At 37.6% G+C, this 20078-nt stretch overlaps 1 protein-coding gene across 2 annotated transcripts in view; it reads right to left on the minus strand.

Moving 5' to 3' along the window:
• Nucleotides 1–20078, minus strand: part of SRBD1 (S1 RNA binding domain 1) — a 124419-nt gene that overhangs the window by 57069 nt on the left and 47272 nt on the right. For both annotated transcript variants that reach the window (XM_054279592.1, XM_054279591.1), the window contains exon 17: nt 6187–6278. In XM_054279592.1, coding sequence (XP_054135567.1) covers nt 6187–6278 — 92 coding nt within the window. The remainder of the gene's footprint in view (nt 1–6186; nt 6279–20078) is intronic.

A 20078-nucleotide genomic window follows, 5' to 3' on the forward strand; every position in this document is an offset into this window, starting at 1 on the left:
TTTAGATTTCCAATAGAACCCACAGATTCCCTATAATTTCTGTTTAAATTGTAGAGCCTAGCCCACACCTTGAGATGAGCTTCTGCTAAATAGTAGGAACTGGGTCCTATGGGGAGACAAGTAACAAGACCCTCTTGTTCCTATTACTAATTACTTATATTACTATTATCAATTAAGAATTAATTATTGCTATTACTGTTATTTTAGTTTATTAATATTACTAATATTAACATGTCCTATCTTTAACATCTTACTGCTGTTCACCACCCTTTTTGCTTCTAACCACTGCATGTTCATCACCACAATGTGGTTCTCTGTTCTCCATCCCTTCAAAAGTATAATTCAACTCATTTAAAATGGTATAGAACACAACAGATGAGAGATGAAATAGGAATTCATTTCACACTGCTCTAATTGCACGCCACATAATTTAACATTGGGCTGACAAAATGTTTTGATGCATGAGAATGCAGTGCTTACTTTCCCTTTGGAAAGCTTGTAGAACTTTCACCAATTCTCTCTAACTAGCTGTAGAAGAAAGCTCCCACTTTGACAGCAGTGTGAATGTTTTAACCATAGGACTCAATAAAACAATAAAGTTTTTGAAAAATGACCTTCTCTCCTGAGTAGCCAAAGGGGAGCAGTGCTCTTTCAAGAAGATGAAGAAATTAGCTCAAGTAGACATCCAGGCACTATGTCCCACACATCTAATCATCAAATTGTTTTACTTTCCTTAAGATAAAGTCAAAAGAAATTACATTTTTTTTCAATCTTTACCTTCTACTTGCTGGCCAGTATGACAGCTCTGAACTCTGTGTCTCTAACAGGACCCCAGGGAATGAAACCCTGTAGCATAACAGTCTGAAAGTCCTAACAAGCCCTCAAAGCCTACAAGGCTTTCTTTTGCAAGGAAAAGTGCAAGTGGTGTGCTGAACTTTGAGTGTACAATAACGCAATGTGTTCTGCCCTGTGGAGAGGAGACAAGCAGATGGGATTTGACAATGCTAAGGCAAGCTGTGCTGTGTGACCTTTGGCTCTCTCAGATTCCTCCTTATCCTCAGAAAACATCCCTTAGAAACAACACAGTTTCCATACTAGATTGTACCTGTGCATGCACCATGACACATGCTTGCCCTGCTAGCTTTCCAAATCTTCAAAAAGAGTAGCTGTAGGGAATATTTTATCTACCTTTGCTGCTTTCCTAACTGGGTGACATAACTATGTGGCCTTGACAAAGCCCTACTCCTTCACATTCAAGAGGAAAATGCACATTTCTTAGAGCTGTTACATTAGACAAGCCTAGGGATGCTGCTCTTCTTTCAGCATTTGAACACAGAATTACATATTAAATATCAAGAGTGTATGACTGCATAAGGCATGAAAATAAAATAGAGAGGCTTAGCATGAGATCTCTAACAAGTGGTTCCGCAAACATGGTGTCTGAAAAAACAGCCCCTTTCTACCCCTTTTATTTTACTTTTTAAGTAGTGAAAGAAAGAAAAAATAGCTTATTTGTTAGAGCAGTCATCTTCAAAGGAAAGATAATTCATCAATTTAATGAAATTAGGCCATTTCTCATTTATATAACTGAGTGTGTACTGAAACCAGAGTAAAACCTCAGCATGATTCCTGCTTGATAGCAATTCTCTACCATCAGGCCTCTGTTTCATTAGAATGCATCAGTTTCCTCTGATTCTTAGTTATTAAGCAACATTCATTTCATTACAGTATCCAAGAGGTGGAGAGGCAGCAGAGAAAAAAAATTCTTTGTGAGCACAAGCCAAACAATTGGTACATCCTTTACCTTCCTTATACTGTGGACAACAAAACCTCCACTAGCTGGCCATACCTTAAAAAGCTCCCAGGCATCCAGAAAATACATAAATTTCACATTTCTGTGTGACAATCCTTCAATACAAGTTATATGTGCTTACACTTTCTATATACTTCACCTGTACCTCCACAGTCCTCCCCTTTTGTCTGGCCAAACTTGCTCAAGCCAACAAGCATTTGCAACAAGGGGGTATAGAAGCAGAGAAGCAATGAGAGAAGAAAAAAGAAAGCCTGGAAGAGTGTACATGTTGACACCTGTACTGACATCCTGAATTTCTTATCCCATAAAACTTAGTTTTATTAGGAATACAGACTCTGCACAACAAAATAAAACCTTAGGCAAAACTGTATGGAAGAGGATGGAAGTAAAGCAATGACATCAACCTTTGGAAAATCACTGAATTCCAGGATTCCCAGGCCCAGTGACAGCAACCAAACCGAGGCTGGCACAGACTGTCACAGAGCTCTCTGTCTGAGGGAGGAATGCCTGTCAGTACTGAGTTTAACCTTTTTCTTCTACAAAGAATACCACACCAGAACAGCCGTCTCATGTGCTCTGGCAATGAGAGCTATCCCATGGTAAGTGAATTACTGCTAAAGTTGCAAGGCAAAGTACCATGCCCAGTAAAATGCTTCTAAGGGAAACTACTTGCTTCCAGGCCTTGCATTGAAAAAAAGGCACAAATAAATGTCAGTCACAGAGACCCAGAGCAATTCAGGAGATTTTACAGGCAAGTTCAAGTGCCTAACTCCTACCTGAAGCTGCCATGAATAAAAACTAACCAAAGGCCAAACATGAAGTGGTGTACTGACGCTAGGTCAGGAAATAAATAAATTTTTTTTAAAAGAAGCAAAAATCTCAACAAATGAATGGAATAATCAAAAAAATACAAATTTGACAGCTTTATGAAAACTCCACCAAATGAAATATTATAACTGCTGCTTCAAGAGGGTGGCCAGAGGACACATGCCAGGGCAGAAATAGAACTGCAGTCATTCACCCAGCCTCACAGCTCCCTCATTACCGATACCTCATTGCAGCCTCAGAGCTGGCAGTCACAGAGTCTTGCTAGAGCACATACTAATAAACTTCACAAAGATGATCAACATTTCCAGCTTGCAAAGTACTCTTGCAATTATTTCCATTCTTCTCTACAAAACTTCCCACCCCAAATCTCAAGTGTGTCCTTGGGCACAGCTTTTGAGAAGAAGAATTGAAGGAAGCCCTGCACTCCCTTGTCTGTCAGACTGCAATCCTACTGCAGGTTGATCCAAAACCCCCATTACTGAACTCCAGTGGCTTGCTCTCTAGGCAGAACCCTCCTAATCTGCTGCAGCTGAACTTCCTCAGCCTATCAAGTAGGAAATCCTTTTATTGCTCTGGCCTGTAAGCCTCTTATCTCCTAATTCTGTGAGGCTGAGAAATAGCTGTTCTGCTCATTAATCCTACAATGACAGTCAGAAGGGGATATATACCTTCTCACTCTACTCAAACACAAGTAACTAGGTCTCATCAAGCTCTTTACTATCTACTTAGCTGAGTCCCACTCCACAATATTTTACAGGAATTGCAGTAGCAGTACACAAGCTTCTGCACTTTCATGAAATATTCAGAACACTTGTAAAGTTGGAAAGACCCTATTTAATTCCCTGCACTGTAGGTAACAGAAAACTGTTTTAAGAAAACCTTTTTTCTTTTTTAAGCAAGTGCAATTTTGGCTAAAAGTGCTGTATAAAGACTTTCCTCTACAGTCCGTATATACGGCATTGGTTTAAAAAGAGAACTTTCTCAATCATTTATTACAAACTTGTGTCATCCATGACCTTCAAAGACAGCTCAAAGGGGAAAAAAAAAAGCCAGTTGAGACCTTGGATTAACTAATATCTTAATTAACACCCGCAAGAAATGATGAAGGTTGCTGGTTTTCCCCCTATATAGGGCACTCAGCCAAGGAGAAACTATTAAGTTAATTTTTCCATCAGGATTGATAACTTCAATTTCTTTGAATAAAGCAAGAACTGACTACAAACAGTTGCTAAACACCACTGCAAATATTCCAGATATGAGAAAGTCCTCATATAACATGTATTATTTAATATTTTACTTTTATTTACCCAATGGACAAACATAGGCCTATCTGTGTCATTCAAAAAACCTTCTATAAAGTTTTGTTGAGAAAAATGTTAAAGTGGCAAACAGTGTTAAGATCACAGATATCTCACGTCAGCTGTACCTTTTATTTTAACTATAAATGTCACACTTCATCATGCAGCTGTCAGCTTCCTTTAATGTACTAAATGCTATCATGTAAGCACAGAATCTGACATGATGTAAGACAACAATTAAAATAAAAAGCAAGTCAGCTTTGACACAATGTCACTTTTCTGTATGCTGCAAATTAAAGGAAAATTGAAACTATACAAGTAAGCTAGTCAAGAAAAAAGTCTGAAAAAGCCTCAAACATCAGTTAATGTTTCCCTCTAATGTTATGTACCATTTTTACACTCAACTTCAGGAAAACATCCATAGCTTTAGCACAGCTAATTACAAATTGACACCAAAAGATGTTAGGAAGAAAGCCTGAAAATTCTAGAATACCTTGATAGTTTTAGCTGTCAGTTTCATAATGGCCATGGAACTAAGCAATTATTTTTCAATTTCTATCCTCCTCTTTTTCAATTTCTATCCACTCTGTGGGACTGCTGCAGCACAGTAAAATTGCTGATGCTTTTAAAACCAGATGCAAAGCACTTAAATTAAGGCTGAAGAAAATTGTAGTAATGACGGAGCGATTATGAACTCGAGGTAATTAATATTTGAATTGATCATATATTAAAAATTTGATTTCACTTCAATATATTTGATACACAACACTAAAAAGTGTCTGGAATGTTGAAAAATAATTTTGGAGAAAATGAGAAACATGTACACATGGAAAGGCATAATGTTAATAATTACATTTCCTTCTTTTCACTGTTTTTTCTTCATTTACATCAACTTTAAACCCATATTTAATGCATCAGCACCATAAAAACTGTGACCCAAGGGAAAGCTAGTGCTATCTGTCACAAATACAGAAATGTCACACACCTAATATTTGCTCTGGCCATACCATGACACACTTAAAACCTCTGTGGCCCAGGGAAGAAATAGTCACAACAGAGTCTGTTCACAGGCAGGGAAAAGGGAGTCAAGCAAAAAGAAGCTAGAGACCTCTCCTGCAAACGGAAGGGCTGATACAGACATTCCAAGAACATTCCTGTAAAAACATTCACTTTAAACATCAAGTTAACACTTTCCCCTTTGTGGAAATAAGAGGAAAGGGAAACATGGGGAATTCTATAAAGTTTTACCCCTGAATACCATGTCAGAATTCTTTTCTGCTGATCTATACCCTCCAAAGGATTTCCAGGCCAGTAACCTGCTAGAAAAACATTAAATCTAAGAACATTATAATTTTGACTGGAAAAGTTCTATACACGAGTGCTGCTGCATTTTCTAGTACGCTATATTTGATTGAGTATGACAGCAAACTGCAGAAAAATTAAGAACTAAAAAACCCATAAGGTAGATGAAAAAAGATACAAAAAGACATACAATTAAAAATACATAAGTGAAGTAGTACAGAAATAACTTCAAACCTGTTTCTGAATAAAACAAATTCAGAGACAGCTGTCTCTGAATAAAACAAATCCATGAGTAGAATCTGGTCACGGACGGAGCTGCTAGGAATTTGATCTCTAAAGACTACTCTTTAACCAAAAATTTATAAAGTGGCAACATTTGCACATTTGCAATTGCTGTGTTAGACCTGTGACATTTATGCTGAAGTTGATAACTTTTTAAACACAAAACCTAAAAAAAATATTTCCTGAAAACTGTATTCAGCTATATGAAGACTCCAGTGATCACAACAAATGCACAACTTTAAATTATCTGCTCTAGTTTTATATTGTTTTTCCAGCCCTTGAATGGTTTAATTATTGGTAGAGATATTTATGTACACACAGAGAAGAGGGAAGGTCAAGCCCCTGTGAGCATGGACACGGGCAACTGTGAAAGTTCATGCAATTCGTTGGTTCTATTCATTGCTATAAATTCTCCTGCACTAGCCTGTTGAAGGAATACATCCACAAGGATCTTTACAGGCATTAAGAGAAGCTGATGTCATTCACTTGCATGCCTAGGACTTCAAATGTGAAATGACAGAATAATTAAGGTTTAGAAACAAAATATCCAAAACTTTTTTCTACTTTTGGTAATTATTTTATTTAAGAATATAAACAGAACAGGCCGAGAAGTGAGACTTGAGCTCCATGTTGAAATGTGATAAAATGAAATATTCTTCATACCTGCACTTCTTAGGTTAGGGTCTAGGTCTGGCATTTCCTTGGACGCCTCTGGACTGACACTGTAGATCGACGCTCCCGCTTCACTGACAATGCTGAAAAATAAAACAGCAAATATGTAAAACAGCACACAGCTGAAAAGCACACATGAAAGACCTTGCAAGTGACTTAACTGAATATATAGATTTTTTTTTAAAACATCAGGTTTTGAATAAACCAAATGCTTACAAAAGTAAGTCAGTACAAAGGAAAATATCCCCATTTAAGCAAAACCATCCCTCCCTGACCTGCAACATTCATTCTTTATCAATTCTGGCCTTACTATAAACACACACTGTGCAGGATCTCAGTCCCTGTCTCAATCTTTACAAGAGGAAAGAAAATGAATAAAGAAAGAAACAAGTGTTACCAGAAGTAAATAAGCAAACCAGCTTCCATAAACAAAATTAAACCTACCTGACAATATCATTAAAAACATCTACATTCTAAAGTCTAACGTATCACTTGAATCCAAGCCATGAGCATGCACACACATTGCCTCAAGCCAGCTGCCCTAAAACACTCAAAAAGCCCCAACTTGATACAGATTGAGCCACAGAGCTGCGGCTCCCTTCTCAGCAGCATTCAACATCGTCTTCTCCCAGCTCTCACTGCCATCGCCAAAGAAAAACAGATTGCTTGTCTTCAGGAACTTAAACTTCATTTATATACCATACACCTCAAACTCATTCAGTAATGACGATAAACTCAGCAATTCAAATCAAACACATAATTAAAAACCCTTCAAGTGCTCTAGTTCCACTCAAGAGAAAACTGCAATCAAGTATTCACAGACTAAGTTTATTTTCAGCTGTGAAATTCTGACACCACTGAATCAACAGTATATTTTTTCAAATAACTTCAACAGAACTGGAATTTCAGGTTGATAATTATGGCATCATACAGCTACTGCTCTGGAGATTAACACTATCAGTTTCAGAACTATTTTTACTTTTACTATTCCACTTTTAAAATAACCTAATCTTTGCCATAAGGAGAGAAACCACAGTCCTTAAGAAACAGACCTTTCAGCAAAAATCCATAACTTTGCTTTATATTGTTTAAAATTGGACTATAAATTTTCCTTTTAGGAACATTTATTAGGTCAAATTTTTACATAAAGAAACTGATACCTAGAAACCACTCCCTTAAGAAAAAGCTGGAGAACAGCTCAGAGGTTAAATATATTCCCATTCAATATTCCAAGCACAGTAACAGTAAATAGTGTAAAATGCAAACAAAAAAGGTAAGAATTTCTTACTGGTTTTTTTACAGATTCCCCTCTTTCCCAGTCAAAACTGGAATTTGGTGGAGTGCTGTACACACAAGTCAGATTTTAAAGGTACTCAAAACTCTAAAGAACAGTAGTACAAACAGACGGGATCTTTCAATAAATACAGAGAATAAAATACTGCTATCTTTAAGATTAATGTAACTCCAGACCCATTCAAACGGAGAAAAAAAATCCTCAGACCAGGTGAATAGGCCAAGTGAAAATGAAACTATTTCATGATCTTTCAAAAAGATTCAGCATTATGAGCACTCCTTAACTATAAATGACATTCATAAAACATTCCCATCACAGGGCTCAGAAGTAAGATCGTATCACAAAAACCTAACTGCTGAACATAAAGATGTTGACAGAAGACTCATAAAACTGATTTCTCTGATGAACAAGTAATTTAAAGAACAATGCAGCAGAACGTATTTCTTAACCTGTTCACACCTTATAAAGGCAGCATCTGGCAAGCGTTCCCTTTCTGGATATTGCTTCCAAAAAACCACACATAAGCACACACTTTGAACAGCTTTTCACTAATCTCTCTTCAATCTTCGTATTCCAACAGATCCCAAACCTTAGCTCACATACAATTTTTAAATTTAATAAATTGATAATATAATTAATTATATATATTATATAGTAATATATAAGTAATAGAATTTTAGATTTTTTTTAAATCAGTGTTTTGCAGTTATTTTTACAATGCTGTACTATAAACTGTACTACTGAACACAGCTTATTGCTTGATCCTCTCCTGGTATTTTCTGCAGCGAACAAACTGATGTGAACTTGATGGGACTTTTAACACACTCAATATTTTACTGTTTCTCATTAATACTACACTGATGATTTGCAGAAGCAGAAGGATTGTACCAACACTGCCATTCTATGATAATATGTGACTTGTGTCAAATTTTAAGGTAGGCAGTACAAAAATTCCTCATTAAAATGAGTAGATAAAATTAATGCTCAGGATAGGAGACAAACATTTGAAAAAGAGCATATTTCCCTTCCTCAAAGCAAAAACATTTATATTCTGGGTGAGGAGAAAGAGGGAAGCAAAGTAAAAAATTATCTCAAGAAAGAGAGCAAGATATAAAAAGCACTTTCAGAAGCAGCATACACTGGGTACTAGAGATCCACTCTGAGATGGTTTAGTATACACATGCAGTTATTCTACCAAGTATTTGGTGTAGCAGACAGGGAAAGGGGAGCAAGAATTTCCACTCACATAGAACCTCACGCTGCTCTGCCCAGGACAGCAAAACCCAGATGTTAAATAAATCTTTTACCCAGATTAAACACGTAAGGAATCAACTTCTGGTTCATTTAAGAACCGCCAACCAAACTTCTACACAACTATTAGTGGCTATCACATGGTTTGATACGGCTACAGGGAGGTGGCTACTAATGTGACAATGGCACACAATGCTAAAACATTTAGCTTGGTCAAAATACTAAGATTACAAGCTTTAGGGATTGTCAGCAGATGTTCTGGCTTTTACTTTTTGACTAGACAGAAGACAGTTACTTTGGTTCACTGACATTTCATATGTTTTCCACAGTCTCATAATTCTCTTGAAAAGGGGGATGGCTTTATAGACAATTTAAACTAATTAAATGTTCCTAAATGCTCTAGTTGTCTTTTAAATAATGTATACATATTTTATGTCAGGGCATGTTAAGAGAAAACCAAACATGCTCAAATGAGTAGGAAACAGAAATTTACTCCAAACTACTGTGGTCCACATTGTTCTTCAATCTCCTCTTCCCATTTCTATAATGGATACAATTCTCAAAAGAGTCATAAAAACCCCAACTTCATAAGAGATGGAGAAATTGTATTACGATCTTGTACATCTTCAGAATTTGTTTCTATTTTAACTTTTTAAGTCACTTAGCAGACCAAACCAAAAGAATTGGCCCCATAATGAGACCTTCATTACTGTGCAACCTTAGGAGGAAAGATTCTGACCAAATCGAAACATCTCAAACAGCTGTAGTGAAAAATTAATTTGCTTTTTAAAGTCAATATGTAGTAGGTAAATAAGCACATGGTTATGATATGATACAATGAGCTTCTAGGACATGAATGAACAAGTTTCATAAACTTCTCTTTGAATTAACAAAAAAGTAGGTAAAGGATCTGGAACTACACTCCCATACTGCACTTCCCACATCAGCCATCCCACAGGTAATGGGTTTTTCCTCAGCATCTATATCCAATTTTTAAAAATTAAAAGTGCCCAAATCACAAAGCCAGTACACAATATCACAGTGTATTCTTTTCGATTGTACAAAGTGGCTTGTTGCATATGAACTAAGTTTTTCTGTGCTGCACCCATCTCACTCACAGTTGTTAAGACACACTTTAAGTAGCCGAGGCAACATTAAATGTATTCCACCAGCACCACCTGGTGGGCCCTCAGCTTCATGCTACAGACCACGCCACCTATACTCTAAATACTTCAGGGAGCCTTTTAACATTTACTAAAGCAAGTTGCTTCTTTACTCAGCTTAAATGAGCATTGCATATTTGATCTGAAAAGATTATTCAGATTTTCCATCTTCTCATTTTTACAGGAAAAAAGCCTTTCTTGTAAATTGTAAAAAAAAATAAAGAACACTTACAATTTACTCTTTTTTCACATTCAAAGCTATTACATATCTACAAAATGCATACAGATTACAAATACCCAGCTAGTTAACAACAGTGGCTTAACTAAATTACAATTTTTAAAACTTGCAGGTTTCTTAGGTATTAAGTTTTCACTGTAAACATTTTCAAAGCTATGTAAAATACCTAATTTACGTATAATAAAGAAAAGATGTATCAGGCTAGACATTTGTGGGTTTAAAGATGAATGCATCTTCCTGACATTTTCAAGAACCCTACCAACATTTCAGACTTCTATATTACAATGAGGTCAGACCTCTATATTACATTGAGGTTATTTCTCTACAATCAAATGCAACACTGGATTAATAACCTACAGAGAAGCAACAGGCAACTTTATCCCACTTTATGTAACTTGCTGTTCCTACAATTTCCAAACTCCTGATCTACAACTTCCATCCATTAAAATACCAGTACAAAGAGAAGTCTGGTGTTTATTACTTCAAAGAAAATCCTGGTCACTCTAAAAACAAAGGGTATGCCAACCTCAGAATGGGTCAAGATTTTTGTATTTGGCCATAAAGTGATGATCTGCACAAAAACTCCCTTCACAATCATGATTTAATAATTGTGGCTAATTCATCTAACCGAACTTTTTACATACTTATTGACAAATATATTGTTCATAAACTTGCGGCTACAAAAGCCAGTGGTTCCCATGAAGTACAACAGTAAAAAAAAGTCAAAGGTTTATTCAGTGTTATTTACTAAAATAATTGGGGTTTGAGTCACCTAGGACAGAAAAATATAATGAAATAATGACAAATAAAATGACAAAATATTCTCTAGAAAAGAATGCTGCATTTAGACACTCAGTTGGAATGTATCAAGCTTTAATTATGTTGGCAGATGTTATGATTAAAAACAAGTTAGAAGGGGCAAGGAAGACTTAATTAAGCACATACTCAAAAGAAGATTGGGCTACTTCATGAATGAGAAATCCATTGGGCCTTACTGGAAAGACAGATGTCACAAATAGTTCCTGAACAGCCTAACACCCAAAAGGGTTGAGAGTTACACTACAGAAACAGGATGCCAGCATGTAACGTGCTGTTACATGTCTCCCTATATACCCATTTTTGCTGACTAATGAGAACCAGCCAGGGCAGGTTGAAAAAGCTCTTCACAGGAAACAGCAATAACCCCTCATTTGCATTTTGACTTGTCTTGCTTTTTCTGCTCCTGTCAAGCAGGACAGCAAAAAGCTGCACACGTGCATTGCACACGGCAGAAGCACCTTGAGCAGCCCCTTCAGCTCCTCAGCATGACCCAAGGCAGAGCTACCTGCCCCTCCCAGCAAATCATGTTGTGGCACACGAGTGCTCCACCACCTCTGGTGGTGACTGTGGCCAGCTGGAGCCTGCAGCACAGCACAGGCTGGGATCTGTGCAGCCACATGTGCTTTGCCACAGGAACAACAGGACACCAGGACTGACAGACCCTGGCTCTGACACAGCTATGACACTGCTTTTTTTCATATGAGAAACATAAATCATGGAAGTTCAAGATTAAAGATTTTGGTGTATACTGATTAATGTGCTCATAGAATAAAAAGGTTAAAGAGATTTTAAAAAGCCAGTTCATTCTGATAGATGAGATAAGATTCATAATATGGTGTTTCCTCATCACCAATAAAGTGGTGGTGCAACAAAGGAAGATGTTAGGATCATGAAAAAGGATTATACTAGAAAGTCATCATTATTCAATAGAATCAAGGCAAAAAGCATCCAATTAATCTGTGTTTTTAAAATAATATAAATAATTAATTTTAAATGTGAACAATATTAGAACCCAGGAGATATTTTCATTGCAGAATATATGTAATACTAAAAACACTGTTAGATGAGAAAGGAATGCTCCTCAAATTTCCATTGCTTCACTCAAAACCTTTAGCTACTACATGCCATAAAAGTGTTGCTTATATGACAGTCCATCTTTCAAAATCAGTCAAACTAGACAAAAGCTGTTAAAGCCATCTTTAGCAAAAGGATTAGAAAAAAGCTCACAGTGACTCACAGTTGCAGCAATTCAATTAGATGCAGGAGGGACACCATAAGGCTTAAAGTACAGCTCCTGCTTCAGAGCTCACACACACACACACACAAATATTTAACCCCACAAAGAGTCTTCAGAGACCACACCAAATGATGAGCAGTGAAACAGACCCCCCACAGATGCTCAGATGCATTCTGTAAGTTTCCATAGAAAATATTAGGTGAAATTCTGCTTGCAACTAACATTTTGAAGTCAGAACAATAAAAAAAAGTCAGTGTTTCTAACCACGTATGAATTTGTTCTCTATTTTACAAAGTTTACTAGCAACTATGCCATGCAAAGACAGGAATTTGGTCTTGACCAACTCAATCTACTTTGTAAAGTAAAAACTACAACGTTATTTCATACCAGAGACTCTGTTTTACAGCAGATTACAACACAGAATAGCATAACCTCTTTCAGTAACAAGCCCTACATTTGAAGCAGCTTGCTGACCCCACAGCAGGGACAATAAACAAGCACCTTATCAAGCAGCTGCTGAAGTGACAGAAGTTCAAGGTAATCATCCTTTCATTAGGAATTATTTCTCTCCTGTTCAGCCACAAATGATATTTAGCGTCAGTTAAGCTGATGGTTTTCCTGGTAGACAGTATAGAGCTTTAGAACCTACTCAAGAGGAAAGAATTAGGCCTGCTTCAACCCATCTTTAGCAAGATACTCTAATCAGTGTTGGTATTGTTGCTTCAGATCATTAAAAATTACTTCTCTTCAAGTAACACTTAATCTTACAATTATACTGTGCTCCCCAATTTTTCTAGTATGCTTATGCAAAACTAAACTGCCCTACAGAATCGAAGTACACTCTTTCAGATGAAGAACAACATGCAAAATTTAATGGTTTGAAATACCAGATTACTGTCTTTCAATAACAGATAAAATGCAACACTTCCTCATTGTCTGTTCACAAGAAAACTCTATGAACTCCCAAATCAAGAACTAGTTACCATACTAAACTAATAAATCCAACTGTATAGCTCCAGTCTGGAATCCTTTATTCAGCTGTGTATGAACCATGCCCTCAGCACATCCCTGCAAAGGGAAGAATGATCAGATATCTGTCTTCATCTTGTCTGAAAACGATGACATTTTTCAGTAAGAAAAGGGTCCAAATGGCAGGTGTCAAAGAGCTTTAGCTTCACACGTGGTGCTAGGAGGCAGAAAAAACAACAGCAGCGTGTGGCCATGTCAGAGCCGCACAGAAGCTGCCGTACAGGCGCATATCTGAAAAGAGCAAACCTCAGAGCCTGTTAAATCAATCTAGTGCCAGATGCTGTTATCAGAACAAAACTGGTGCTGTGGGTTCATCCCCAGAAGAAATACACGTCCCATGTCTGCAGTGAAAAGTGAAAGACCTAGGGTGGCATGTCTCAAGACTGAAGGTGACAGTCACCTGTGACTGCCCCCACCACTTTCATTGACAGTTTCAGAAAACAAGTGCTGTCATTGCTCATAAAGCAGCTGGAGCTGAAGCTCCTTTCTGCCCTTGCACAGAGCTTTAAAATCTGAGCTTCAGGTCCAAAATCTACTTCCAAGTTAACTATCCAACTAAAAAGCAGTCAAGTAATTTTTTTTTACTTAAAACAGCGCAGTACAGCAGGAACTTCAGAGAAAATTTAGCTACTGCTCATCTCCTTGCTGCAGCAATGCCAAGGAAAAAAAATTGTGACAATATGGATGACGTAGAATCAACATTACCTTAATGTAAGAGGACAAGTTTAACTCAAAAGAAGCACATTTTATGTGATTACCATGCAATTCTAAGCAGTATAAATGAAAAATGGTTGTACTCAAATATGTTCAAAAGTTACCTATCAATCATCAATTACCATTAGAAGAAAGGAAAGTATAAAAGGCTTTAGGACTGACATAGCAAATGAAAACCCTAGAGACCACTTCTAAAATATAATAGGCATAGAAATGGGTATACTCTTTATGAATATAATTTCAAGACCAATTGTGACAGTGCTCAGCAGTTTTGCATAACTAAATTATCCCAGTGAATTCAAGGGACCAAACTGTACATACAGCATTGAAAAAATGTAGCCCAACACCGACAGGATTTTACCCAACCTGTTTTTACCCAGGAGGGAAGCACAGGGAGACAAAGAAACACAACAGTTTTGGCAGTCAGGCTTCAAAAAGAAGAGAAACACTAGGTGATGTTAAACACTCACATTTCATACCTTTATAGACAATCTTGAAATGAAATCACCTCGAAGCACATTAGAAACATGGAACAGTCCAAAAAGATTATGATGCTCCCCAAAAAGCCTATGAAAACTGTTCCCTATTGAAGGGCTCAATAAGCAGCCTTTTTTAGCCCCTGTTCCTCACAGTTCTCAAGCAGTTGGTGAAGATGACAAGCTTGACTCAACACCATGAAACACAGCAGACCAAAGGAATCTGCAAGTTCCAGAGCAGAAGGCTGTCACCAACACTGTCCTGCCAGCAGCTTCTCAGCTCAGCCAAGCAGAAGCCCCTGCAGTGATAGCACATGGCAAAAGCTGATGTTTAACCCAGTCCATTTCCAGCCATGCAAGATCTTACAAGAGGTAAGATCTATCCTGGCTTTTCTTAGAAACAGCAGAGGCAAAGGTAAAACCCTGAAACCCTGAAAGGTAGCTCATGTTCATGTATCACAACTCATGTTGAAGCATCACCAAATATCAAGGTTGTGGGAACAAACAAGACTTTTTAAAAAACAAGATTCCTGCCTCTAAAGAAATACCTAGACCTTACTAGTACCACCTGCATTTGGCACTGTCACTGACAACTTATAAAACAGAGGAGAAATGTCTGACTAAAGCCTATTTAATTTTTAAGCCAAAACATTTTCCTTTTGCATGCACTGTCATACCCACATCACCCTTCTGTGGGACACAGGACACGCAAGAAAACAAATGATGCACCGAGGAGAGTCCATCAGGTTCTTGAGTATAAAGATCTCTCAACCAATTTATTTGTCAGTGAACTTCACAGAGCATTCAGATTTAAAAAAATCATATAGCATTAAGAAGCATCACATGTGAATAGTCAGTCATGAAATTACCTAGAAAGGCTACAAGAACAAGATATTCTAGTGCTATAATGGCTCTTGTGACTCATTTTTCTCTCTTAGAACGAGCACACAGATGCAGCAACTGCTGTGGCTAAAACGCAGTTAGTTAATCCAGACCAAAGGCTGGAGCTTGGAGTCACACGAACTCTCAGGGAGACTTTGTCCCCAGAGTGGAGCATAACTGGACGAGACCACAGCATATGGAGGAAAATGCCTCTTGGAGAACAGCACCTCCAGCAACTGTCATTTTCTTTAATGCTCACTCTGGGCCATTGGGAGGCAGCCTGGCCAGTGCTGCTGTGCTGCCTCCACAGCCCTGATTAATGCAAAATTCTGACCTGTAGCTTTGGTCAGAGACAGGCTTTATTCTGTTTCCCCTCTGTGCTTTCCTACAATACCACTGATGCTGATCTTGGTACACAATCTCTCCTTGCTAGCCCAACCCTCTCCTCAGAACAGGTCCAGGAGGGAAAGCTGGAGTCAAAAATACCCCTTCTACCAGGGTTGAGCAATGCAATGTAGAAAGACTTTGCATACAGGGAAGGAACCACAGATCCTCTGCTGCTGCTTCTCTCTGCTCCCTCCCTCTTATCCAAAGACTTCATATTAAATATTTTTAACCTACAGACACTTCTTGGCACAGCTTACTGAACTCTGAAGTACCCAGGTTTTCCACATAGAGAAACTCAAAGTAAATTAAGAGCTCTGGAATCAGAATAAATGCTGGCAGGAAAAATTCTTTGAGGTATAAAATAAGAAAAAAGTGTTCTTTCCACATCTTTCTAGCCATGTAAGTTCTTTTTAGTTTACTTTCATTTGGAACTCACCTAAAAACATAAACTGTTTTGGTTTAGAGAAGATGCATTCACCCAATGAGCTTATTTTCCAGCTCAACATACTCACAACAAATGCTACATAAAGTAAAAGGGCTTCATGCAGACCCAATCAAAATTATATGCTTCTACCTTTCAAAAATCACTTCTACAAATTACATCATGACAGTACACTTGCTATTTCTGAAGTACTCATTTGCTGGGGTTTTCTTCTTTTTTCTTTTTTTTTTTTTAATAGGACAATACAGTTCCTTTGATATTTTTCTGTGATCTAGTTTATAACTATTCAAAGCTGGCAATTATCAGGAAGTGTTCCATTCTGTCCAACAGGGAAAATATTTTTCTTCATGGAAAAAAGGGTTGTAAAGCTGAGGTACTAGTTTAGTGTTTCCAGCAAAATCTATTAATCCCTATGAAGGAACTACAGCATTACAGTATAAAAAGGATTATAGCAACAGATAGGGGAAAAAAATCAAACAAGAAAGTTAAGAAAAAGAGTAGGTTACTCATTCTTCAGAAAAAGGCAACATTTTTCATGTGAAACTAAAACAACCCCCCAAAAAATCAACTGAAGCTTACTTTACCTTAACAAGCACTTGTAATAGCTCAGTTACTTTTCTGAGACAGATTTAAAGGCAGGAAGATGTACTCAAATGTCTGTAGAGCAACAAAAGCAGACTGAGTGCCTTGTTATTAAATTACCCATTCTTCTCTTTTTAGGCCTCTGTGGCTTGTCCATGACTTCTCTAGTCTCCTCATTGTCATAGTTTTAAATATTATTATTTTACTTCTCTCATATGTAACTGCTGGGCATTTACAGTAAGAGATCTGGATAAAATACCTCCAAATCAAAGTGAGCTAAACATTAGGTATATTATATTTTTATCCTTTAACCATTTACAACACTGGACACCCTCTCAATAATTTTGTTTTACAAACAGAAGTATGTATCAACCTCTGAAAAAAAACCCACAAATAAAAGTAATGACCAAATCTCCATAAACTTGAAATACATGAATGAATTGCATGTTTTTACAGACAACAAATTTCTTTCATAAGACTGAAACCACAAGGGAGAAAAAAGGCAAAAATAGGTATCTGGGATTAGTGGAATAAAAGTTCAGTTATGTAGTGCTATATTTGTTTTCCCCCTTCTCTTAAGAGGGAATAATTTGTTCCCTTAGGTTGTGACAGATCCACACAGGAGACATTCCATGAGTAATATCACTAGAACTGGCATAAACATATGCTGAAAGACCACTTCATTTAAAAGACATTTTTCATTCAGTTACAAACACTTAAAAAAAATCTGGACAGAAATTTCTTATGCTTCAATTCCAACTAATTACTTATAGATTTGAAGAGAAAATCCCAACTAGAGTGTTTTTGTTTTCTTAGTTATCCAAATAGGTAAGCACAGGATAAGACAGCATTCTAGTTTTTAAGAGATCCTTACACCTAAATCACAAAAAGGCATCTTATTTTATATCCTACTTTTTACACCACAATTTCCAAATTATTCTCCAGCCATAGATATGCTATACAGCACTTAAATAATCAACTACAATTCTAGCAATATAATTCCTTACAACAGTGGGAAGGTGCATTAAACACATCTGTATATCTAATTACTCATGAGCCCAACAATACATATTTTGCAGAAGAACATCTTGGAACATGCTTTTTTTTTTTAACCTTATTACCCCTTTTTTCATTCCCAACCTACTTTATAAAGGGTAAGTCTCTTTGAAACATTTGAGAAACTATAGGTCAGTTACCTGATTTTAAACAAAGGCACTAACAAAACTAAAATGGGCAATTCATCCTTTTCAAATATAACTATGCTGTTCTCTCTCAGAGACACCAAAGTTTGCACCAGGAAGCTCATACTCAGTTATTCCACCCTGCCATATGGGCAATGAGCATCTATCCTGCATCTACTTCTCAGGATTGCTCACTATTCTGATGCTTAGATCCTGCAAGACAAGCACCATTGAAGAGTGAGGATGGAATGATTCTTTCAGCTTTTGGAAACTGCTGAATGCCTCAGAATCACAATGGCTGAATCACAGTCACAATCACCTGTGGAGACTGACCGGTCCAACACTCTCACTCAAAGCAGGGAGAATCAAAGCAACTTGCTCAGGGCTGTGTCCAGTCAGGTTTCAAATATTTCCATGAGCACGAACTCTAAAACCTACTACATATTAACAAGAACATTTGGATCCTCTGTAGCTAAGGTGTGATGTTTTGATAGTATTAAGCTGAGGTTCCAAGTTTTTTTAAATGGCAGGTTAAAAATTTAGCACCAAATACGCACTTAAGAAAAGCACACATTTGCCATGGAACAGTGGGGCATAAATAAATGGAGATTTTAAGATTGAAAACCCTGTTCTCAAAAACAGTGCTGCACTGAGAACTCACTAAACAATCACAGCTTTCTCAAATGCTGTAAGCAAAAAGAAAACATGAAATTGTTTGAAAATTAAATTAATGGAAATATGTGCCCTGCTGATTCCAGCAGGAACAGAGCAGGCCCACTTAATTTCCACTGTCTGATGTTAAACTGTTAAGACTATTCTTGCAGCTGATAATTAACAGCTGTTACTTTAAAGAAAATTAACAGCAAAACAACAATTTGGAGATCAGGGCAATGGAAGAGACAGCACAATATTAAAACAATAATTGTCCAGATGAGAAGCAGAGGTTATCTGAGAGAGACTCGATGGCAGCACAGCAGTGCAGGGCCTGGAGGGCTCTGGCTGATGCAGACAGCTCCTGCAGGGGGTTATGGAGAACATATGCCAGGGTGGTGTACACAGCACCCTTTAATAGGGCAGAGCATCTCCTGGCCCCGGGCGCCTGCTCAGCTCTGCTGGCTACTGCAGGAGGTGGCAGAGCCAAGCCCTGCGCTCGGCCTGCCCCTGGGAGCTAGGCCAGCAGCGCTGGGCTGTCAGCGTGCCCAGAGCGCCGAGCCAGGCCCGGGTCCGCGCACCAGCAGCGCCACGTGCGGCACCACAGCCAGAGCGGGCCCGGACCGGCGCGGGGCCTGCACGGGCAGCTGGGGCCAGGCTGACAGCATCTCCCGCACCCACCGCTCACAGGGGCAACAGCCTCCTCCTCCAGCAAAACAACAGGGCACAAACGTGAAACACTCCCCTCTGCCCCCACAAGGAAGGACAGGCTTCCCAGTCTAAGCACAAACAAAACATCGGCTAAATTCAGATCCATATTGCATTAAGGAACTGCTGGTGGAGATTTTAATATGAAGGATCAAATTTCCACTATCCTTTTTTTTTAATATACATTTGCATAAAGGAGAATTTAATCCTGAAATGCCATGTAATTATTTGTAAACTATATATTTGAAATTATTTTTATACAGATGGGTATGTTCAGAATTCTGTCAAGATGTTGAAATACCTTCTCAAAAAACATATAAATAACGCTTTAAGAATACTAATACAACTAACTGGCATGTCCTGGATTTGAGTTTAATCATACCCTGAGAATTAGAACAAACATTTCACAAGCTCCAAGTCTTGACTTCCTCTGAAGTTCATAAAAGCTCACAAAATCACCATCACTACATGCAGGATGCGATTTATGCAATCTAATTATATTAGATGTAACATACTAAAGAACCCCCAAACTTGTATTCTGTTATTAAATCCAATGGAAATTAACCTACAAAAACTTTATAAATAAGGAATAGACATGAACTCAAACCATACATACTCCATTAAAATTCTGACAAGACCTGTTGTAATCACTAAGATTTCAACCTGTACCGAGTGCTAGAACTGGTATTTCAGATGAGTTAAATACAATTTACATAAAGAAAGCATCTCGCTCAAAGTCCACTGTACTAATTATGAAATTTATTTTATCATGACCTAATATGAACCTACAGACAAGCATTGCTTCATAATGCTAATATTCACAGTTGAG

This window comes from Melozone crissalis, unplaced genomic scaffold (genome assembly GCF_028551555.1).
Source record: "Melozone crissalis strain CALT ecotype California unplaced genomic scaffold, PUWL_Pcris_2 ptg000027l_1, whole genome shotgun sequence".
Classification (NCBI taxonomy): Eukaryota; Metazoa; Chordata; class Aves; order Passeriformes; family Passerellidae; genus Melozone; species Melozone crissalis.